Raw genomic sequence first — 24,941 nt, 5'->3', positions numbered from 1 at the left:
GAAGTTCTGTAATACATAAGTGACAGTCACCACTTAGAATATACTGACTCTTTGCTCTGGATTTCTTTAATGCTGCATATGACATTTGGCTCTGGCACAGTGTCCAACTGAGGATGTCAAATGGTTCTGTATATTAAATGCTGGAAAGCCTAGTTCCTTTTTGGAAAATATGAACATTTAAATATTTTCTTAAACCTACTCCACTTTGGAAATATTTTTTAATGTTTATTTTTGAGAGAGAGAGACAGAGCATGAACAGGGGAGGGGCAGAAAGAGAGGTAGACACAGAGTCTGAAGCAGGCTCCAGGCTGTGAGCTGTCAGCACAGAGTCCAACGCGAGACTCGAACTCATGAACCATGAATCATGACCTAAGCCGAAGTCAGACGCTTAACCAACTGAGCCACCCAGGTGCCCCTGTAGGCCACAACTTTAAACCATATCCTAGTTACAAGTTAGAAAGTTCACAGATTCTTGCCTCAACCCCAGCATTCAAAAACTTAGTAGTCTAGGTAGAAGAGTCTCTTACTGTGAAAGTCTGAAGGACCTGGGGAAATGTTATCATGCTATGGACTTAAGATAATTCTGCAAAATTCTTATTATTTATTTGTAATTGCTTAAATTAATTTTAAAGGACATGAATAAGGACTTAATAAGCAGTCTTCTTACCCAAATTTATTTAAAAAGTAACTGATGCCATAATTATTTCACAGTTCAAAACTATTTGAAGTTCAGGCTTTTAAAACAAATTCAGACTAGTCATTTTCATTAGCAATTCAAGTTAATGAATCTGTAATGTGCTTTATTATTTGAGGTATTAACTATTCCCCTCTATGTTTCTTAAGTAATAGGAGTGAAACATCTACATCTGATAACACAGAACCTTATCAAGAGAATACAAGGTAAGCTTTCGAAAATTCTGCTTTAATAAATTATCACTTTATAAAAATAGATTTCTTAATTAAATTTTCTTACTCAGCGAATTCATCAGACAATGGTAGAAGTTGGGAATTTAGAAATAAATGCTGCAGATGCTTTTACAGATCATATTAAATTAGAATAGTTTAGCTCTCCTTTTTCACTGTGGTCAGGTTTCTTCCATGCATAATTTAGGTAGAGTTGTCCATATTGAACTGCCTCTTGCCGAAATTCTGAGGTCTTAAACATCAGTAATGCATGATCCTCAAAGTGTTTTGAAACGTTGATCATTCTGATGATTGATGCTTTTGTTTTTCACTTTTTCTATGAATTTTGTATGTTAGATTTCTAGAGACTAGAGTAAGCTAAAGATGTGATCTTGATGGGAGTCTAAATATTTTGAGTTCTAGATATCGGGGTGTCCAAAGTGGGACACCACAGCATATTTATAACTTCCAAGGGAGTTGTAGTGACATCTGTTGGCCTTACACAAATGATTAAATTTAAGGTGTTTGGACCTAACTGCTTAATAAGTGGGACAGCTAGATTTGCTTTTGTTTTAGGCCTAGAGGTACCATGAAAAAAAATGTCCTGAGACATTTTAAGGTACTGTAAAGCTGAGATTGTTTGGGAACATCTTTTGTAGATGATTTATTGAAAATAGTTTTTTCAAAATTTTAAATAGTCGAATAAGTGTAACTTTTTAAAAAAGAAGCTTACAGTAATTGGTCCGAATATGAAAGCATCATTTTTATGTTATGATTTCAAATTAAGTACAATTCATTTAAAACTGTTTTTTAGTTCTTCTGGGCATCCTACCTTTAAGTGTCCCTTGTGTCAAGAATCAAATTTTACACGGCAGCGTTTACTGGATCACTGTAACAGTAATCACTTATTTCAGATAGTTCCTGTGGTAAGTACATATGTTGAAGATGTTCTTCTGCTTAAGTACACTGTTCCATTTGTTTCATTTCATTTCATGTGTACAGGGAAAGGAGTTGATTTAAATTTGGATAGGGCATTATCATTAAGGTAGGTTTTTGTCAACAAAAAATTGATGTCTGTGAAGCAAAATGAGATACTTAAAATTCCAGTAACTCGCTTTGGAAGGGTAATGTAGGAGAATAGCCTGGAGGAGAGTGAAATAATGAAAGGTAAGCTGGGAATTCATTTGAGGAGTGGCAGAACCAAACTTTATTGGGACCTCTCAGTTTCTTAGTCTAGAGAATGCAGACAACTGGGTCTGGTCTGGTGGATCTGCTGCAGATGAAAACACTTAAAAATAAGTATACAGTCAGAAGGTATTTTTAATTGTATCCTTGCGGAATCTATTGTATGAATGCATAAAGTAAGGAAGAAAAAGAATTGTACTTTCTTTTTGATGGATATATGTCTTTTTGATGCCATTTTGAGGCTGTGTAAGAAAGGGGTGAGAGACCTTTTTGATGAATGAGGGAGACAGAGTGGAGTGCGGGATTCCAACATTGTGTTAATGGTCCTACAAGTCCTCTTTTGGAACATGAGTTACATAGGTAAGTGATTTCAGCTGTGGATGGGACAGGAGAAACTGAACTGGAAGAGATACTTCCTTTTCAGGTGTACATTTTGATACATAAATATTTTCTTCAGAAATAAGAAAATAGGAAAATTTTATAAATTAAGGATTATAGATATTTCTAAACAGTTTTAGTGGATGTACTAGAGAAAAGTGTGAAAGAATACGCCTCAGTAACTATCGAGGCTGCCCTTACTCTCACATAGCACTAATGGATATACCACCTACTTTGCTCTCATTACTGTTAGATACAATTGCCAAAGATATCTCAAGAAAACATCTCACATTTAAGAGATTTCATTTGTTTTATATTACACTAGCAAATTTTTGTTTCTGCACTAGCAAATTTTTGTTTCTGCATTTATATTTAACACAGAACAAACTTTGGCTAGAGACCAGTTACCAAAAGTTTCTTCTTATTTCAGTGTATCATCCCTTGACTTTTTAGCATGGCCTTCATTAAAACCTTAAGCATATAATTCAAAGTTTACTTCACTTTCATTTTACTTATAAAAAAGTCATAATGATTATAGTCCTTTGTGGCTCAAATGAGATTACATACTGGTTAATGATAGCCACTATGAATGGTATTACTAAAGGTTGGGTGTGATGTTTCTATTCAAACAGTTGGGTAGTCAGAGATTAAAATAATAGAATGTATAAGATCTCTCTTCTTGGTGTATTATATTACTATAATTTATCTGGGGTAATTTGATCCAGAAATGATCTTGTCTTAAAATTTGGATCTTAGAAATGGTTTTCATGTAGATGTTTTCGGTAACAGAAGCCTGTGTTATTTTAATACTTTCAGTAATTAGTATGTTTGGTTATTTTTATGATTTTTTTATTTAAAACATTCTGTTTCTCATAGACGTGTCCTATTTGTGTGTCTCTTCCTTGGGGAGATCCTAGCCAGATTACTAGAAATTTCGTTAGTCATCTAAATCAAAGACATCAGTTTGATTATGGAGAATTTGTGGTAAGTAAAATTCTTTAAGCTTAAGAAAATACTGGGGCGCCCAAGTGGCTCAGTCAGTTAATCGTCTGACTTCGGCTCAGGTCAGATCTCACAGTTTGTGGGTTCGAGCCCCATGTCGGGCTCTGTGCAGGCAGCTTAGAGCCTGGAGCCTGCTTCAGATTCTGTCTCCCTCTCTCTCTCTGCCCCTCCCCCACTCATGCTCTGTCTCTCTCTATCTCAAAAATAAACTGTAAAAAAAATTTTTTTTAATTAAGCTTAAGAAAATACTGCTTAAATATTAAGTTAAATTAACTTTTTCAATCTAGACTTGAGTTTTGAGACAAGCTGTCGTATCATACTGGATGGTTATAGAGCAAGTTCTGTTGTTTTTATAATAGAGGTGAACTAACTTTGGTTTGTGGGAGTAGTAAAAGGTGAATTTACTATTCACGTCCTATGCTAGAGAGATAATATAAGAAGAGCAAACCCCCAGATTTTCCAAATGGTGATTCATATGTATGAAGACTGTCTAGATTTAAGGGATAGCTATAGCTGCTTAGGGAAGTAAAAATGGTTTAACAGATGAAGGGGAATGTATTTCTCAAGTTATACCAAGTTGCTTATTATTATAAATTTCTTGTATTCATATGAGGTACAGTCTTTTTTAAAAATGAGGGAGTGTAATTATTAAGTAGAGGCAGGTTGAGTAGATTCTGGTCTTAGGTGATGGCTTTTAACAGGTTGCGCAAGGGAAGTTACACAGTGTAGAAATGGATTCCTAAATCAAAACATGGCTACTTTCTACCTCCTAAATGTGTCAGGATCATTTTTTTAAAAAATTAGATGATTTGTTTTATTGTGAAAGTACATTTAATTCAACTTCAGTGAATTAAAACCTTATCTAATTCAGTATTAATCATGACAAAGAATGACAGATACTTGTTTTCTAGTTTAGGTAGTAAGCACAGGCATGTGCAATTCTGACAATGGAATGAATAGAATTTAATACTTTACTCTCCAAGGTTATATCATTCTTGATAAATATTTTTTTATTTTGTGGAATATGCATATTTAATCATACTGTTTTAAACTAACAACTCAAATTTATCACTTATGATAAATTGAGATGCACCCTTAAAATTTTAGCATTTTTATGAAATGTAGACTCTTAAATTCTCATTTTAAGAAAGTTTACTGTGGAGAACTATGATTTGAAAAAACAAAAGTCTATTTTGTGAACCACTTTTGATCTAATTATCAGGTTGGGTTTTTTTGTTTTTTTTTGCCACAGAAGAGTATATAATTTTAATTATTAATACTAATTATTAACTGTCAGAGGCAGCCTATTAAAGCAAACTGATAGGACATAATTGATAGCAAATAGAATTGTTTAAGTGAAAGGTAGTGATGTAACTAAGATTAAGTGAGCTATAGTTTTTAGCTTCATGTTAATATTAAGAAGCTGCTTAATAATTGGGGTGCCTGGGTGGCTCAGTTGGTTAAGCACCTGACTTCAACTCAGGCCATGATCTCACAGTTTGTGGGTTCGTGCCCCACGTTGGGGTCTGAGCTGACAGTGTGGAGCCTGCTTGGGATTCTCTCTCACTCTTACTCTCGCTCTCTATCTCTCTGCCTTTCCCAGACTCATAGTTTCTCTCTCTCTCAAAATAAATAAACTTTAAAAAAAGCTGCCATTCAGTTTTCTTAATTCAACAAATGCTTAGTTTCTTTAAAATGAATTTATTTTTAGACATTTGGCATTATTTTCTAGAGATGACAATGTATCACTTATGATTGTGGGTTACCTTTCACTGTACTTTTAATTACAACCTTATCATAAGGCATTATAACTCCGAATTTCATTCTCCAAAATATACAATGTATTGTGTATCAGTTATTCTTAAATAATTACAACTGAAGTTAATTTCTTATTAAAGTTTAGGTATTTAGATCTTAAATTTTAAAGGACAGTATATATTATAAACGTAAACCATTTCAAGTATGTGTAATGTATTGGGCAGAGTATTGAGTAGTGGAATATTTTCTATATATTTTGACATGTTAATGTCATTGTTTTTAGAATCTTCAGCTAGATGAGGAAACCCAATATCAAACTGCTGTTGAAGAATCTTTTCAAGTAAACATCTGAAGGCTGTAGACAACTCTGCATCTTTGTACCTGCAAGTGCCATCTTTAAGGGGAAAACTACATGAAGTCACCGTTTCAGTAATTTGATGTGTGTATTAATAAAAGTAATTCTTTTTTTTGATTTAGTATTTTAATTTAAAAAGGTGGGCCATCTAAAACACGGAAGGACATATTCTTTAAAAAATATTGAAAGGATTATATTTCATTAATGTATTGAAAAAAAAGGGATTCCCTGTTGTACTTCTCTCTTTTTATATTATACATTCTTGAATTTTTCCTTATGTTGCTTTTGGAATTTGGTGCAGTTCTGCCATTGACATTCTTGTACACCGGTAACACAATAGCACCTCCTGAAAGATGTGATTGATTAAACCTACCCAATCTGAGCCAGTTATCAGAGTTGCAGAATGGAGACTTGAAGTGCTAAATGAAACAATCCAAAGGAAACTTTTTTAATACAGATTCTAGCAGAAGAATTCAACTATAAGAAGATTGTATTTATGTAATGTTTAGTATTTTTGAAGACTTAGTGAGATTTCTTTAATAACTCCTTAAAAAGTGAAAGTTCATTGTAAAGATATTTCCTTTTTGCTTTAGAAGGAAATATTAAGAGAAAAATTTCTTTGGTGAGCCGTTGGTAATTTCACATCCTGTTTGTTTGGCTGACTAATTTGTAAATGTAAAGCTGAAGAACAGCTCTTTGGCCTCAGAGTTTTCAATAGCCAGTGTTTCTCTTTAGCTAAGATGAAACTTTCATTAGAAACTTTCAGTTGGTGGTATCATATTCTGCATCTATATTTAAATGAGAGATTTGGCTTCATCTCAGTTGAGAAATTCATTCAAAGCTAAAGATGTATATGGATATATGCATACACTTTTGTATGTGTATATATACACACATATGCATGCAATTTGTCAGGTTATATACAGAATTTCTATTAAGGTTTTTTAAATATACAAGCAATATGGGATTGACATATTTATCTGATTTGAATAACATTTTGTATATCCCCAAACTTTTAAAAGGTTAACAGTCAAATGCTAAGTGGTCTAGTTGGCTACTATTACACCTTAAAACTGAATTTACACACGTACATAATTACCTTGTTAAATGGTGCTCATTTGTTATTCTCAAAGATAATGCATGACTATGAAGTAATGAGATGGATGTTACCAGCCATTCTGTTTCACTACTTTTTAGTCAAAACTGGGTTTGTTCTTCGTATTTATTAATAAGAATTATAAAATAACTTGTACTAGAAGGCCTAAATCACAGAATGAAAGATAAAGAGTGTTATTAGCTGACATTCCATACTAATATGCATTGTTTATGCTTTCTTTAAAATAACTAAAATAACATAAAAGAAAATCTCAGAAGTAGTTTGCTGCTAATATATACATATATTGTATGAAAGGGTATATTTTGGTTTTGTTAAAACCCTTGTTGACTTTTCTACAGTGAACATTTTTTTTAACTTGATTTAATAAAAATGTTAATTTTGGAAGTGGAGTTTTATAAAAACCTTTTTCAGTCTATGACTATAGGTAGTAATAATCACCAAAAAAGCCATACATCTTAATAACATATGCCTTTGTTCTGTCATTCGAAAGAGTGATGTTTACTATGTGCTTGAACATTTTCTCTGCAGTTACAAGAATGTAATTGTAAGAATAGCTGTTTAATGAACTCTTATAAAAAGATTTTTGACCATAGGTTTTTTCCAGTTTAAAGCAATAACTTTAGAACTTTCAAAGTTAATACTTCCAGTATATCAAGTTAACCCATTCTGAGATTTGACAACTTCTTTAAAGGAAAATTGTAGTAGAAATCATCTTGATGAAGTTGTGTTTTGAAGTTTGTGGATTAGTTAAAATATCAATAACAGTCTTGTGTGTCTTTCCTATAAGCATTTTCAGAAGGAAAACATTGACTGCTGTTATCTGGGAACTCTTCAGTATGGAAATGTTTGTTTAAAATCTCACCTTTTGTCAGTGGATTAGAAATAAGAACAAGCTTTACAGATTTACAGCTTAAATTCATGAGAAAGTCCTTATTTTTAATATGTTTGTTAGCTGAGTCAGAATAAAGGAGGGAAACTGTGTTGATACTCTGATACCTAAATTTCACAAATAGCTTTACAGGAAAGCTATTTCCCTCAGCAAATTACAGTTCATGTTGTTAAACAGAGTCTTATTTGAGATGTATTACTTTATTTTTCAATTAAAAGTGGTTTTCTCCTACTTGTGTGTCTAATTAAAATTTTGTCTAGAGGGAAAGATGATAGCATTTAATTCTCATAACTCACCCTAGAAGACATGTAGGAGATAACCCATCATTTTGCATTTAAAAAAGTAGAGAGGAGAAGGCTACCACATGCTGATGCTGCATGTTAGATTTAACTTGATAAACCTATTTTATCTTTATTTCAAATGTTAATAAATTTAGAAGGCTCTTTTGTCAAGTGTTTATGCAGCAAGATTTTCAAGCCCTTTTAGCAGCCAGGCAGAAAGCTAGTTAACTGGCTAATAAACATTTTTATATGGAGAAGTTACCCTTAAGTAAGATATCAGGGTTGTAAGAACATACTGCCAAGCACAACGTCACATTCTCTTGGGCTGCTTAACAAGTATCCATTATCGTCATTGAATCATAACTTTTATAGAAATCCATTAGGGCTGCCACTCAACGAATAAACCCTTTGAGGAGGTTATGGCATTTTAGCCTTTGTAGAAGGTGTGACCCAGAAAACATGTAAATACATGCAGTATAAAACTCATAATAGAAATATGAATAAAGTACTCATTCCATGATACTACTTAGTGTCAGTACAGTTTTCTGATTATGCAATAAAATTTTGAAAAGTGTGGAATGGAAAGGGAGTTAAGCAATTGGAAGAGAATACAGGAGCTTCAAGAAAATGCATTCCCCTTAATCCAACATCAGTTATCCAATCCTGGGACTGAGAGCGGACAGTCACCACACTCACTTCCCTGAAATGGGGGGGTGGGGGGGGCAGGGTGGGTATTGCATTATGTACTTTAACTGACAAACTTACATCAAACTATATAGTTTCCTATATTAACAGGAACTCTTGAGAGTATAATGCTGAGGGGTCTACCATTACAGAATTCAACATGAGCAGGGCAGGGGGGTGAATGTGGAGGAGACCTAATCAGATGAATTACAGCCATTCTCTGCAGGGGAAGAAGTAACACATGAAACAGGGATGAGGAAATTTCCTGTCAAGTGGCAAAACAACTCATGATAATGTACTCAAAGTGAACAATTGACTGTGTCATCAGAGCTGAGATCAAGAAAAACCAGTACTAGAATCCCAGAAGTCCCTGTTTCTATTTGCAGTCACAACTCGCCAGCACCACTAACTTCTAATACCAGATTTTGCCTGCTTTAATGCTTTATAGAAAAGGAAGCACACAGTAAAAATTATATTTGACTACTTTTGCTCAACATTGTTTTGAGATTTTTATATAGATTTTAATTTAGTCAAAAGCAGCCTGCAGTAACTTACCTTTTGTCCAGAACAAAAATGCTCCTTTCTAATATTTGTGACTGTTAGATGCATTGTAAGTGGTTGTTTCACGTATGCTGGCACTTGTAAGTGCCCGAGCTAGGTAACAACTGAAAACTGCCTGGCCTTCCCCTCATGATAACTACAGAAAGACAGGTGGACAGTGTAACCAGTGGCCTTCCACAGCGTTTGCCTGACCTTTCTCATAAGCTATGTGTAGGATGTTCTCTTTCCAAGGCGTTTTGTAGGCAGTGGATTTTAGTAAGTATGTAATTCCTGGGAATTGAGCCCAGTGCGACCAACAGAAACTAAAAGGGGAGTTACGGTGGATACACAAGAAGAGATACTGGAAGTGTTTAAAACAACCAAGACTAGCTTCTCGGGTTAGCCTGCTTTTGGTAATCCTGCAGGTTGATACTTACATGGTTTTGGACAAATTACTTAACCTCTCACCTCTGGGTCTGAGGACTGAGTGAGTTTATACACAGTGTTCTTGGAACACAGCTTGTTATCTTCAGTGTTACTGGATATTTAGTGCATGTCTACCAACTATGTTTATATCTGTCAGGTTCTCTCAAATCCTCTTAGGAAAGTCTGGGATAATGTTTTTTCTTTCCTTTTAGAATATAGGTTCTAAAAGGTTATTAGTCTTTGTTATCCGCAACTTTTGCAAGAACCTCTGAGACATTGTGTTTGTCTCCAAGAAGTACGAATACTCCAGGTAATGAGGACTTCTAAGTAAAAATAATATATTTCTGGGGCACCTGGGTGGCTCAGTTGGTTGGGCACCTGACTCTTGATCTCAGCTCAGGTCCTGTGTTGGGCTTCACGCTGGGCGCAAAGCCTTCTTAAAAGGGTGGGGTGGGGGGAGCACGTGGGTGGCTCAGTAAGTGAAGCGTCCAACTCGGTTTTGGCTCAAGTCATGATCTCCTGCTTTCGTGTGTTTGAGCCGCCCTTCAGGCTGCTGGCCGACCCGACAGTTCAGAGCCTGCTTGGGATTCTCTCTCTTCCTCTTTCTTCACCCCTCGCCTGCTCATTCTGTCTCTCTCACAAATAAATAAAACTTGAAATCTATATATCTTTTAGAATAATCAGCTGATAATCACACTAAGTAATCAAAATCATGCCCAAGATTGATTTATTGATGGGAAATTTATTTAACCCCCTACACTTCTCCCCAGTTAATATTATTGAGATATAATTGATGTACAGCACTGTATAAGTTTAAGGTGTATAGCAAAATGACTGACCTATATTGTGAAATGATTACCACAGTAAGGTTAGTTAACATCCATCATCTCCTATAGATACAAAAAGGAGGCTTTTTCCCCTTGTGATGAGAACGCTGTGATTTACTCTCTCCACTTTCAAAGATACCACTGCAGTGTCAACTATCATCATTATGTTGTGCATTATCATCCATTTTATTTTTAACATGCTTGTTTCTTAGCCAATAATTAACTTGAAGAAACCACTGTCTAGGAGAAAACTTATTTTGAAATATAAACAAATCACTTGAATAGCTTAAGTTTGGATTACTCACTCGGTTGTATCGAGAATATTCATCTAACTTTGTTTTTCTGTTTCTAGATAGAATTGATATAGTATACTTTAGACACATTTTTTTTTTATGTTTATAAAGTGATTTTAGGTTCATTAGACCAAGAATTCTCACCCTTTTTGGTCTCAGGACCCCATTACACTCAAATTATTGGTGTAAAAAAAATTCTGCCATAGATTATGATCCTAAAGATAAGAAAACAGCAATTTTCTAAACATTTACATAGTAAATATTCATAGGACATAAAAATAGAACTTAGCACACAATACTCATAGAAAAATATTCATAGAAAATGCTCCTGGAGAACTGACACACTTCGCCTGCCTGTTGTCTATTCCTCCACCTAGAATTTAAGCAAGAGGTTTCCTAACACAAATTTATGTATTTATTAATTTATTCCTTTAAAATAAAAAACTAACATCCTACAAAGTAACATCCTTAAGCAACTTGATACCCAGTTTCTTTTAAAAACTTCATACTTCAAGTAAAAGTCCTGATTATCAATCCACACATCCCTCTACTTTCTCCCTGTTTGTAGACATCATTTCTGTGTCCTAGCTGGAGCTTTTTGAAGTTTAGATACCTCAAGAAGGTGCTTTAGGGATTCCGCAGAAAAACAAGTATTGTATACCAGATTAGGGAGATTTAAATTCCCAAGAACTTTTTTCTTTCCTTTTTGTGTCCTGCCTTTTGGAATTTAAGCTATGTCTTCAATTGGCAACCTGCAGAACTCCAGCAGTTTATGGGGAAGATTAAGCTGAGCAGAGATAATGGTTTAGCAAAAAGAAAATAGGAATTAAGGCTGTGAAGGCAGTGCTGTAGAGCTGAGTGGAGGAGCACTTTTCTGTGCTATTGAGACTTTCCAGAATGTTTTTGGGCTATGCCATGATGACATCACATCTAAGCAATCTCCACAAAACAACTTCATAATTCTCTATTTTAGTTGGGTCAAAAATAACAGGATCACCACCCCTGAATTTGTGCTTTTGAGATAGAATTCACATCACATGAACTTCAGGTGTCATGATGAAAATATTTGTACATATTGTGAAATGATGTCACCACAATAAGTCTAGTTAACATCTATTACCACACACTGTTGCCATTTTTTTCTTGTGATGAGGATTTTTAAGATTTATTCTTTTAACAACTTTCAAATATACAATAGAGTATTAGCTATAGTCACCATATTGTACATTATATCTCCATGACATGCATTTTATTTTTTTAACGTTTATTTATTTTGAGAGAGGGTTGGGGAGGGAAAGAGGGAGACAGACTGACAGAGAGAACCCCAAGCAACCCCATCCAACATGGGTGGGGCTCAAACCCACGAACTGTGAGATTTTGACCTGAGCTGAAATCAGGAGTCAGACGTTTAACCAGGTGAGCCACCCAGGCACCCCGACTTACTCATTTTATAACTGAAAGTTTGTACTGTTTGACCACCTTCACCCTTTCACCTGTTTTGCCCATTCNCCCACCTCCCCGCCCTGCCCTCCCATCTGGCCAACACCAGTCTCTTCTCAATTTATGAGTTTGGTTTTTGGTTTGTTTGTTTATGTTTGTTTATTTTGAGAGAGAGAGAGAGAGAATTCTAAGCAGGCTTCACACTGTCAGCACAGAGCCCAATGCAGGGCTCAAACTCACAAACAGATCATAGCCTGAGCCAAGATCAAGAGTTGGATACTTAACTGACTGAGCTACTCAGGCACCCTTTCTTTATTTTTTTTAAACTGAAGTGTATTTGACATACAATATTAGTTTCAGGTGTACAACATAAGCAGTTGATAATTACATACATTATGAAATACTTATGATAAGTCACCATATACTTGTTGCTGTTTTTTTAAATATATATATAGTAGTCATTCTAACAGATAGGCGGTGACACCTCATTGTGGCTTTGATTTGCATTTTCTTGATGATTAGAGAGCATCTTTTCACCTACCCATTGGCTATTTTTTTGTCTTTAGAAAAACATCTATTCAGATCTTCTGCCTATTTTTAATTGGATCTTTTTTCTATTGATTTGTACAAGGTCTTCATATATTTTGGATGTTAAACTCTTATCAGATACATGATTTGTAAATATTTTCTCCCAGTAGATTTCCTTTGCATTTTATTGTTTCCTTTGCTGCATGAGAGCTTTTGTTTGTTGTAATCCCACTTATTTTTTGCTTTTGGCATCAAGTAAAAAAAAAACTATCAACAAGACAGATATCAGGAGCTTTCCATTTATGTTTTCTGTCAGGAGATTTATGGTTTCAGGTTTTAAATTTTGAGTTAATATTTTGTGTGTGGTATAAGATAATGGTCCAGTTTCCCTAACACCATTTATGTGTTTATTTTTAAAAATTGTTTAATGTTTATTTACTGTTTGACAGAGAAAGAGAAAGAGAGACAGAATGTGAGTGGGGGAGAGGCAGAGAGAGAAGGGCACACAGAATTCGAAGCAGGCGCCAGACTCTGAGCTCTCAGCACAGATCCTGAAGTGGGGCTCGAACTCGTGAACATGAGACCTGATCTGAAGTCAGACACTTCACCAACTGAGCCACCCAGGTGCCCCACCCCACCACCATTTATTGAAGATCCTGTCCTTCCCTACTGTACCTTTGTTGTAAGTTAATTACACACATGTACGTGTGGGTTTATTTCTGGGTTTTCCATTCTGTTCCATCGTTCTAGGTCTCTCTTGGCATGTCAATACTATATTATTTGATTACTATTGCTCTGTAATATAGTTTGAAATTGGAGTGTGATGCCTCCAGCTTTGTTCTTTCTCAAGATTATTTTTGCTGTTCAGGTTCCTTTGTGGGTTCCATGTAGATTTTAGAATTGTTTGTATTTCTGTGGAAAATGCCATTGGGATTTCAGTGAGGATTGCACTGAATATGTAGGTGCCTCTGCTTTTGCATGCATAAAATAAGAAACTTGCAATATCAGGAAATTTTTTACTTCGTTTCAGGTTAAACATCATCATTTTCTTCAGTCATTCCTCACAACCTGGTTTTAGTGTCACTTACCTTTCTGGTCTTCATTAGCTGATCCCAGTTCGGTTTTTTTAATGCCCTGAATTGTTGGCTCCTTGACTGTGATACAGTGCTTTAATTTTTTTCTTTTCTTTTTAAGTGTATTTAATTAGAGAGAGAGAGGGAGAGCATGAGCTAGGGAAAGGAACAGAGAGAGGGAGAGAGAGAATCCCAAGCATGCTCCACACTCAGCAAGGATCATGACCTTGGGAACATGACCTGAGCAGAATCCAAGATTTGGCTGCCCAACTGACTGAGCCACCCAGGTGTTCCTTAATTTTTTTTTTTTTTTGATCAATGCAGAATGATTTGGTACTGTTGTATGATTGTATTAGAAACCATATTGTAATCAAAATTGCTTAACTCTATCAACAAGAGCCAAATTATGGAAGAACTCAAATGTCCATCAACTGATGAATGGATTAAGAAGATGTGGTATATATTTGTATATATATATAGTTGTATACACACACACACACACACACACCTGTATATATAATGGAATACTACTTGGCAATGAAAAAGAATGAAATCTTGCCATTTGCAATGGCATGGATGGAACCGGAGGGTATTATGCTAAGTAAAATAAGTCAGTCAGAGAAATATATCATATGATTTCACTCATATGCGGAATTTGAGAAACTTAACAGACGATCATAGAAGAAGGGTAGGAAAAATAACAATAGAATGGGGAGGGGCGCCTGAGTAGCTCAGTCAGTTAAGTGTCCGACTTCAGCTCAGGTCATGATCTCTCAGTCCATGAGTTGGGGCCCTGAGTCCAGCTCTGTGCTGACAGCTTAGAGACTGGAGTCTGCCTGGGATTCTGTCTCCCCCTCTCTCTCTCCCTCCCCTGTTCTCTCTTTCTGTCTCAAAAATAAACAAACATCCAAAAAACCCCAGAAAGCGTGGTAAACCATAAGAGACTCTTAAATACAGAGAAAAAACAGGGTTGATGGGAGTGCAGAAAATGGGTGATGGGCATTAAGGAGGGCAATTGTTGGGATGAGCACTGGGTGTTACATGCACGTGATGAATCACTAGAATCTACTCCTAAAGACAAGACTACACTGTATATTAGCTAACTTAAGAATAAATTAAAGAAAACAAAACTGCTCGAGTATATGAGCATTGATAGCAATTTATATCAGTTATAACCTCTAAAATGTTTTTCATAATTTAGGACCTCCCATTTATTTCCTTTTTCAGTTTTGGCTCATTGTTGCTACATACATGTTTTGAATTTTAATTTTGGCATTCAACATATTACCTTTCACTCCAAGATGCATTTGCAAATTGGATAAACTAGGCCTTGACCTCATCACATATGATGAAACCAGCCCAGGGGCAAACCATTAAAGACTGTTTTAGTCAGGTTTCATCCATTAATAATTGAGTATGGTTATCAAACCGCTTATGAATAAACTTACATCGTCTAGTCTCCAGCTCTTGCATATTGTTCACAAGAGTAACAGTTCTCAATCTACTGGTCCAGTAAATGTGTTAAAATATGAAATGTATTTAGTTCAGTTTGACTTAGTGACTATACAGTGGGTCCTTTATTTGCTATTTCTAATTGTTTACTAGCCAGCTACTCTAGAATTTTGTCAAGCAACATAATTCTCTCTGGTCATTTCCAGAGAAGTCTGTCTCTGGAAAATTAGTTCTATTAAGAATACTTAAAGGTGACTACATGTGGGATGCTGTATGCTCTTCATTAGTGATGGCTGTATGACTTCAATAGAGCTGGAAGTTTTTGTTTCTTCTGTTATATTCTCAAATATTAGGGAGGACATTCTGGTTCTGAAGAAGTATTTCATGCACAAAGTTCAGCAGTTTGATCCAGATAGGGTGTCTTAGGTATTGAGTGGTTGGTGCTTATTGAGGGCTTCTGATATCATAAGCACAACACTTCCCAGTGCAAGCATGTCTAAACAGAAGTAAAGATTCAACCTCAGGCTTATTCCTTTCATATTTCTGATAAATGACCCTGCGGCTTATTCTGTGAGGTGGCGAAATATGATGTTAAGGAGGCAAGTTGATCTGAGGTTAATGAAAGCTGTAATACAGGAAAGGTTATATTTATTTTGTAACAGTTTGAGTGGGGTTTAAGACATCACATTATTTAATCCAGGGATGGAAATGTGCACATGCAGTCAAGGCGGGCGCCTTTGTTATTCTAAACCTGGGACTCACTGTGGGCACTTGGCTGGCTCAGTTGTTGGATTATACGACCCTTGACCTCAGGGTCGTGAGTTCAGATCCCACGTTGGGCATGGGGGTGCCTGGGTGGCTCAGTCAGTCAGGTGTCTGACTGATCATGATCTCACAGTTCGTGAGTTCAAGCCCCACAGGTTCTCTGCTCCGCGCAGAGCTCACTTTGCATCCTCTGCCTCGCTCTCTCTCTCTCTGCTCCTCCCCAACTCACGCTCTCTCTCTCTCAAAAAAAATAAAAACATTAAAATAAATTAAATTTAAACCCCACATTGGGCATAGAGATTACTTAAAAAAATAAAATCTACCTGGGACTTACAGGTTTTTCTCTTGTCTCAGCTTTATCATTGCTCAAGGATTATTTGTGGTAGTTCCTTGGTAACATTGCAAATTTAAAAGTGATTATTGTCATAATCATCATAGATTGAAATTCAGCCCTCCTTGGGAATATGACAGAGTTGGGCCCCCTGCACTGTATATCTTGAGTTATCTGTGGACCCAGATCAAGATAAAAATCTTGATGTGAAGCCAGAAGTCAGTTAATGTATGACCAGTTCAAAAGCGTTGAGCCAAGAGGGAAGAGATAAACTATGGTGCACTGGTTTGGGGATGGAGATGTTCATCACAGAAGCAGACCCAGAGGAAGAAAAGAAAGAGAGGTATGAGCATGTGGTGGTGTGGGTTTGGCTCAGGTGAACCTTAGCAAAAGTGGATCTCAGAGCACAGGCATCCCTTGTGTTGTTTTCATGCTACCTGATGATTGGATATGAAACTTTCGTGTAGGAGGCTCTCAGCAAAGAGCTGTCCTTATCACCATTGTCATGGGGTTGTCCCTCTTACACTGAGATGTGGCTTATCTGGAACTAGAGATATGAATTCACATGAAATAGCTATTTACTTGTATTCGTGGATCTTGAGCTTCAATTTCTTTTTAAAAAAATTTCTCTTAATGTTTTTTATTTATTTCTAGGAGAGAGAGAGACAGCGTGAGCAGGGGAGGGTCAGAGAGAGAGGGAGTCACAGACTCCGAAACAGGCTCCAGGCTCTGAGCTGGCAGTCAGCACAGAGCCCGACGCGGGGCTCGAACCCACGAACCGCGAGATCATGACCTAAGCGAAAAGTCGGACGCTTAACCGACTAAGCCACCCAGGCGCCCCTCAATTTCTCTTATTAACTAAGTTTATATTAAATATTATTTTCCTTAGTAGAAAAGATGGAAGTCAGGGTTTATATTCAGAGAACCTTAATTTTGAAGAGTCCCTTATTTCCTAGATGGCGGTCTCAGAGCTAGTTAGTACTTGTTTTATTTTACTGTGTTGAAATACTGCTTTCTCTTGGCATCTCTGACACCCAGCTCTCCTTGGTTTTCCTTAGACTCGCCTCTTACTCCTCCGCTGGTTCACTGTCTTTGGTGAGTTCTTAAGTGTTAGAGTTGTTGAAGGCTCCGTCCTTTTCCCCTCCTCGTTTTTGGTGCAAACTTTGTCCCTAATCAGAGATCTCATCTCTGCACATCAGTGATCATGTTTGTACAGGTTTCAGGTACCATCTTTTTGTTAACCGATCTCAAACTTTCACCTGTGCCTCTCCTCTGAGCACCAGCCTTGTATGTCTACTCGCTCAACATCTCTGACTACCTCGCAGGCACCTTAAGCTCGCGATAGCTATCTTCTCACACCGAGGTTTCGTGTTCCAGAACCCAGAATCCTAGTACCTTCCAGCACTTGCCCAAGCCTGGGAGTCATCCTTGGAACTTGCCTTTTCCTTACCTCTCATATCCAATTCATTATCAAACACTGCTTATTTTATCTTCTAAATATCTCTTAAATTTCTTTGCTTTTCTTCCTGTTTACTCTCGTTCTGCTACCCAAAGACCTCATCCCTACTTGTGGACCACGATCAATCAGCCTTCCTGAATCTGCTTTGGCTCCCCTTAGTACACATGTCCTCGATGCTCTCACCATTTTCTGGTTAAAATCATCCAACGTTCTTGCCAGAAAAAGAAACAAAACAAAATTTCTTTTATTTTTATTTTTTTTTTAAATTTTTGAGACAGAGAGAGAAGAGCACGACTGGGGGAGGGGCAGAGAGAGAGGGAGACACAGAATCTGAAGCAAGCTCCAGGCTCTGAACTGTCAGCACAGACCCCAACGTGGGGCTCAAACTCACAAACTGTGAGATCTGACTGAGCCACCTAGGCGCCCCTGGACTACGCTCCAGACTCTAAGCTGTCAGCACAGAGCCCGATGTGGGGCTCGAACCCATGGACCACGAGATCATGACTGAGCCAAAGTCGGACGCTTAACCGACTGAGCCACCCAGGTGCCCCAACAAAACAAAAGTTCTTAACATGGCTGCAGATTTCCCTGGTTTGCTGCTGCTTTAACCTTCCAGCTTTATCTGACAGCACCCTCCTTACTAGAGACCAGGGTGGGATAGCCACAGATTCCCATCCCCCGAAGCTGCCACACACATTCCCAAGACGCGTTCCCAACACAGTCTTCACACGTGCTGTTTCCTGAACATAGGACACCTCCCCCCTCACGCCCTTCCCCATCTAGTTACATTGATCTTGGCATCTGAAAGCTCACTTCTCGCCTTATTTGCTCACGGGCGTCCTGATGTCCCTATGCTGCCAGAGCACTCACATCCTACCTCCCCAGCAGTTGTTCTCTGTGCCTCCCACGTAAACGAAGTTGTTACACTTGAATCCTTGTATCAGCATCTACTTCTTAGGAACCTCAAACCAGGATATGCAATAAATCTCACAGTGTGTCTCAGAGTGTGGTACCTGGGCCAGCAGCATCAACATTATTCAGAAATCTGTTAGAAAAGCAAATTCTTTTCTCAAGTTTATTTTATTATGTTGAGAAAGTGAGAAGGCATGAGTAGGGGAGGGACAGAGAGAGAGAATCCCAAGCAAGCTCGGCACTATCAGTATAGAACCCAACACTGGGCTTGAACCTCCGAACCATGAGATCATGACCCGAGCTGAAACCAAGCATCAGACGCTTAACCAATTGAGCCACCCAGGCTACGTAGAAAAGCAAATTCTTAATCCAGACCTCTGATACAGTACTCTGAAGCTGGGAGTAGCAATCTGTATTTCAACAAGGCCTTGAGGTGATTCCCATGCACTCGAATGTAGAACCACTGGAATAAGTTATCCTTTCTGTCCCAAACAGAAAACCTGTCTTTTTTTCCCCCTTGTTCCAAATATATTTCTAAAAAGTAAAAAAAAAAAAAAAAAAAAAAAAAAAAAAAAAGGGGTGCCTGGGTGGCTCAGCCAGGTAAGCATCTGACTCCTGATTTTAGCTCAGGTCGTGATCTCATGGTTTTGAGAGTTCCAGGATGGCGTTGGGCTCTGCACTGACTCTGCTGAGTCTGCTTGAGATTCTCTCTCCCTCCCTCCCTCTCTCTCTGTCCCTCCTCTACGAGCACTCTCTCTGTCTCTCTCAAAATAAATAAATAAACTTAAAATAAAAAGTTAAAAAATAAAATATTCAGAATTTTAAAAAGAATCTTAGCTCTTTTCCACACTAACCTGCTTGAAGTGATTCTTAAGAGTTTTAGATCATCACTGCTATTTATTCTTCTACATACATCCTATGGACAAGATTGATTGCATTAAAAAAATTGATGTCATGCGGATATACAGTTACTTTGATTTCTTTATTCCCCCTTTCCTTTCTCACTGAGATCAGTTTATGAGAATATTATTAAACTTTCCTTTCTAATACCTTTTTTCTTTTTAATGTCTTTGGCCTGGGGATCATGCTACCTTTGTCTGAACTCTTGAAATCTGATTTTTTCCCCCACTAATTCGTGAGTCTTTCTCCAGAGAAATTTTCCTTTAAAGATTTTTTTCCCAATCTATTAAGACATTTCATTCAATGTTCTTTTCCATTGTACCTTGATAATTTGACAATCTGCTTTATTTAGGAGATATTTATTCCCAACAATGTTATATATTTTCACTGTCTTCCAATACTGAATCCTGTGCTTCTGTAATGAAGTTAGACACCTACCAGTTTAGCTTCTTGGGTCCAAATATTAGTGGAGTTTTAAATACAGGAAGATTAATTTCATCAATTTTCTTCTACTATAAAAATGGTGGCAGACAGTTTTCTTATCCACGGGAACGCAGGAACGTAAGGAGAAATATTTAATAACCTTAGAACTTGAGTGTTATTTTTGTAAACCATAAATTGTGTACTGTTTTGTTCTTTGGCATTTGCCAATTTTTGCACACTATAAAGAGAACAAATTCCTTAGCATAGAAATCAGTGCAATATTCCACTAGTCTTTATCACACAATCTACAATCTGGTTTAAGTTAACTGTATGAAATTCTTCCCAAATAGTCTTCACTTAGTCTCCTGTCTTTTTTCTTTATAGTACCTCTCCTTTAAATATATATTTTTTTACATTTGTTTTTGAGAGACAGAGACAGAGTGTGAGCGGGGGGGTGGGGAGGGGGAGCAGAGAAAGAAGGAGACACAGAATCTGAAGCAGGCTCCAGGCTCTGAGCAAGCTGTCAGCACAGAGCCTGACGCAGGGCTCAAACCCACAAACCTTGAGATCATGATCTGAGCCAAAGTGGGACGCTCCACCGACTGACCCACCCAGGCGCCCCTATAGTACCTCTCCTTTAAATGCCTTTCCCATACTCATCTTGAAATTTGATTCATTCAAGCTCAACAATATAAATTAAATGTTTTTTTTTATTGATTTTTGAGAGAGAGACAGACAGAGCATGAGCAGGGGAGGGGCAGAGAGAGAGGGAGACACAGAATCTGAAGCAGGCTCCAGGCTCTGTCAGCACAGGGCTGGATGCGGGGGCTCGATCTCACAAACCACAAGACCATCACCAGAGCCAGAGTCAGACGCTCAACTGACTGAGACACCCAGGCGCCCCAAGCTCAACAAAAGAAATTAAACAGCGAATCTAGATATGTTCTAGTGGTTAAGATGCATCAATGAAAAAAACAAGAATCTCTGCCTTCATTAAGCTTATATTCTGCTTGATCCTTAGGCAGAATTTATCACTTCAATAGCAATTTATTTATCCCTCCAATAGAACATTACAATCAACTTGTATTAAGTCTCTTTCCCAACTAGACCAGTTGTTCTCAACACTGCCTGCTTGCTAGGATCACCTGGGACCTTTGGAAAAACAATCATACTCTGATTCCATGTCCAGAGGACATTCATTTACTTTGTGCGGGAGGCCCACATGATTCTAATATACAGCCGGGGTGAACCACCCACCCCATCAGAATAGACTGAAATTTTTGAGGGTATGATAATGCTGCTCACTTGGTGTTGCCCAACATAACACGTGGCAGGCAACCAATACCTGCTTGTTGAAGTGTTCTGTGGCAGTAAGGAGAAATGGTGCAGGCCTCCCCTCACCGAGGGACTAAGCGTGGGGATAGACAGTCTCTATGGGGACTTGAAAGAACTGGATTCATTTTAGCTAATTATTATGATGCATAATCAATAAAAATTAATGGATAATATCCAGCTCTTCCTGTAAGTGGTCTGAAGTGATCTCTGAAAATAGTTTGCTATTCATTTCACCTGAGAAACCCTGCAAAATGATTCAAATCAAGAGGTTTAGGTCTTTGTGTTCACCTTAAGAACACAAACGAAGCCTGCCCAGACCACCAAGGGTATGCATATCTGAAAAGTCACCAAGTATCTGAAGGATGTCACTTTGCGGAAGCAATGTGTGCCATTCTGGCGCTACAATGGCAGAGGTGGTACGTGTGCCCAGGCCAAACAGTGGGGCTGGGCGCAGGGTGGGTGGCCCAAAAGGAGTGCTGAATTTTTACTGCACATGGCTTAAAAATGCAGAGATTAATGCTGAACTTAAGGGTTTAGACATAGATTCTCTGATCATTGAAGACATCCAGGTGACAAAGCCTTTAGTAAAGATGTGCCGTAGAACTTGCCGGGCTCATGGTCGGATTAACCTTACATGAGCTCTCTCTGCCACAGTGAGATGATTCTTACTGAAGAAAAGCAGACTGTTCCTAAACCAGAAGAGGAAATGGCACAAAAGAAAAGATATCCCAGTGACACCTGGGTGGTTCAGTCGGTTAAGTGTCTGACTCAATTTCAGCTCAGGTCATGATCTCACAGTTTGCGGGTTCGAGCCCAGCATTGGGCTCTGTACGGATGTGGGGCCTGCTTGGGATTCTCTTTTCCTCTCTCTCTGCCCCATACCTCACTCGTGCTCACTTGCTCTCGCTCAGAATAAACTTTAAAAAAATTTTTTTTAAGCCCATTATATACATAAAAAAAAAACCCTGAAGAAACTGCCTGTCCCCAACTTGCGCACATGTACTCTCTCTCAAAATAAATAAACATTAAAATAAAATAAAGATTACATGGCAATTGGGGATGGAGGAGAACTATAATTATGTGTAGACTCCAAAAGAATGTGCAACCGTGCCATGATTTTAAGCATTGGGGACAGTTGTTATCCTGAAGGATATGAAGTATTGTAATAAGTACATTTTCATGATTCTGCGACAGGAAAACTGGCAGCTCTGGAAAAGGAAGCACCCTTTTCTACTTTTCATCTGTCACCTAAGTGACATCTTGTTCCTAAATGCCAGGTGAAGTTAGCGGCAGTGAGGAACATGCAGAAGGTAGGAGGAATGGCGAGCCGTTAAGAGAAGGCAAGCAGCACACCGAACAGGCCGGCTAAAGCACATACACTGAACGGCCACAAGGTGGCAGCCTAGAACTAGGACATTCCGGCTGAGAGGTTCGAAGAGCGGAGAATGGAGAGCAGGTACGTTGGGGCAGTTCAAAAGGAGAAGAAAGGAAGAGATTGTAGTACTTACAGCATACATCTTTATAATTTTGTGTCCCCTAGGATAACAGCCGGGCACACACACTTAGACATCCAGACACGGCAAAGGCTCATCAAATGCACGCTTAACTCGCCTCATCTCCAGAAGCCCCACGTGAGTTTGGGATGTTTCATGCAGGAGTTGTCTGTTTCCTCACGTGTTTTCTCAGGTGGACGTCACTTCCTTCGTACCATTTACGGTATGCTTTTTATAGACCGTTTAAGGGCTTCCTGAGAGAAATTGTGCTTTTATTTTTCACCTAACATTTAGGTTTTTTTCTTTTTTTAGTTTGAGAGAGAGAGCATGTGAGGGGAAGAGGAGCAGAGAGAGCGGGTGGGAGAGGGAAAGATTGAGACTCTTAAGCAGGGGCTTGATCCCACAACACTAGGCTCATGACCTGAACCGAAATCCAGTCAGAAGCTCAACTGAGTGGGCCACCCAGGCACCCCTAATGAATTTAATGTTTGAGCTGAACCCTCTTATAATATGTTACTCTACTCTGCTTATGAAAATATACTTTCATAAATGTGCATATAGATTATACATAAATATATCTTCTTTGTTATAAAAATATGTAATATATTCTGATAAATCGGGGAACCAATGTTTTCCATCATTCCTTGCATGCAGTAGGTGCTCAATGTATGTTTACTGAACTGAACTGAACTGAAGGGAAACAGAGGTAAAGTGTCCAGGAAAAGGAAGATGCAGACTTAGCAGCAAAGCAAAAATTCAACACAATGTAGAGGTCATAGAGGGTCATAGTGTAGGGGCCATAGTATAGAGGGTCATACTACTCAACATAGCTTAGAGGGGTAAAAACACAACAAGGGAAAAAGAGAATGCCTACTCCTCTGCCTCTTCCCAGAGCAAAACACCACATCCAGGAGGCCATGAGACTCAGGGTCTCTTCCTCTGTTTGGATTCAAACAGAGGCACCCTCCTGTCCACAAGTCTTTCTAGTGATTTGAACACCAGTTCTTCTAAGATGAATATGAAACTCTAGTAAAAATAAGAATACCGTGACACTGATTACTGGTAAGCAAAGTTTGGAGGGCAGGCATGTGGTGTGAACTCCTATTTCCAGCACTGTGCACAGAGTCAGTACTTAATAAAGAATGATTGTAACCCACCCCAAAAGAAGTTCAGGAGATAAGCACTGAACCACACGAATATAGGGAAGAGTATGGAGTAATTAAAAGGAAATGTTATTTATAGTAAACCATTTATACACTCCTTCAAACATAGCTTTTGTTAAGTATCCAACAAATCACAATTACATGTGAGCAAAGTCACCTTTCCCCAGACACACACTAGGCTAAAAGGCATGCCTATAGGGAGGGTAAAGGTTACCATATCATCCTGCCTTCAAGGAACTTAGAACATAGTGGGAGAGGATGACGTGTCCATAAAAACACATTCAGTGATGTATGGCGAAAATACATGAGGAGGGAGAGGTCATTTTTTTTGATGTTGAAGCATTCATAGAGAAGACTGCCGTTGATGTGGACTTTGGAACATGAATCAGACGTAGATAATACCAGGAGTGGGAACATTGTTGGAGCAGAGGGCCAGGGAACAGGCTTGGGAAAGTGTACTCAGGAGAGGGTGAGGAGACCAGAGTGGACGGAACCCAAGTTCGTGGAGGGTGTGGCAGGAGATAAGACAGAGATGCAGATGGCACAGAGCTGAGGCCTCCTGGGGCCAAGCCCAGGATGTCTGTTCTTAGCCTGAGAGGCACTGGAAGTCTTTGAAGGCGGCAGTGACCTGGTGGAGGCTCAACTTTTGAAAGACTGTACAGCGCACGTTGGTTTGGGTTTGATGAGAGACTTAGACGGTATTTTATTTTGTTTTTAAAAAATTATCCAAACACCATAAAATACAACCTGTAGCTGCCATGTGTATATAAATGTTCAAAAGTATTATATCCAGGGGATTTATTACACAATTATAACTGAGTCACAAAATAAATATGAGAATCACATGCTGCTTCAAGTATAGTATTTTCAAATTCAGCTGTTACTGGGGAGTGGATGATGAATGAAGAGGAGCAACGTCTATGACTTTATTTCGAAGTCACAATCCCAACCCTACCTGGGGGGCTGAGCACAGAGTCTTAGTTTTGGAAGGGGCTTTCTGTGGCCAGCAGGGCGGCGGTTTGCTATACA

General features: G+C 38.2%; 1 protein-coding gene and 1 long non-coding RNA gene across 2 annotated transcripts in view; both read left to right on the top strand.

Moving 5' to 3' along the window:
• Positions 1-5,698, top strand: part of RNF138 (ring finger protein 138) — a 31,090-nt gene extending 25,392 nt beyond the window's left edge. Inside the window, exons 4-7 of the mRNA XM_077753828.1 lie at positions 844-900; positions 1,718-1,829; positions 3,343-3,450; positions 5,510-5,698. Coding sequence (XP_077609954.1) covers positions 844-900; positions 1,718-1,829; positions 3,343-3,450; positions 5,510-5,578 — 346 coding nt within the window. The 3' untranslated portion in view covers positions 5,579-5,698. The remainder of the gene's footprint in view (positions 1-843; positions 901-1,717; positions 1,830-3,342; positions 3,451-5,509) is intronic.
• Positions 5,699-9,756: 4,058 nt separating this feature from the next.
• The window catches only part of LOC144223150 (uncharacterized), a 30,196-nt gene continuing 15,011 nt past the window's right edge, over positions 9,757-24,941 (top strand). The window contains exons 1-2 of the long non-coding RNA XR_013332595.1: positions 9,757-9,828; positions 13,056-13,288. This is a non-coding gene — a long non-coding RNA (uncharacterized LOC144223150). The remainder of the gene's footprint in view (positions 9,829-13,055; positions 13,289-24,941) is intronic.

This window comes from Crocuta crocuta, unplaced genomic scaffold (assembly GCF_008692635.1).
Source record: "Crocuta crocuta isolate KB4526 unplaced genomic scaffold, BGI_CrCroc_1.0 scaffold231, whole genome shotgun sequence".
NCBI lineage: Eukaryota > Metazoa > Chordata > Mammalia > Carnivora > Hyaenidae > Crocuta > Crocuta crocuta.
This window is presented reverse-complemented; position numbering and strand designations above follow the sequence as displayed.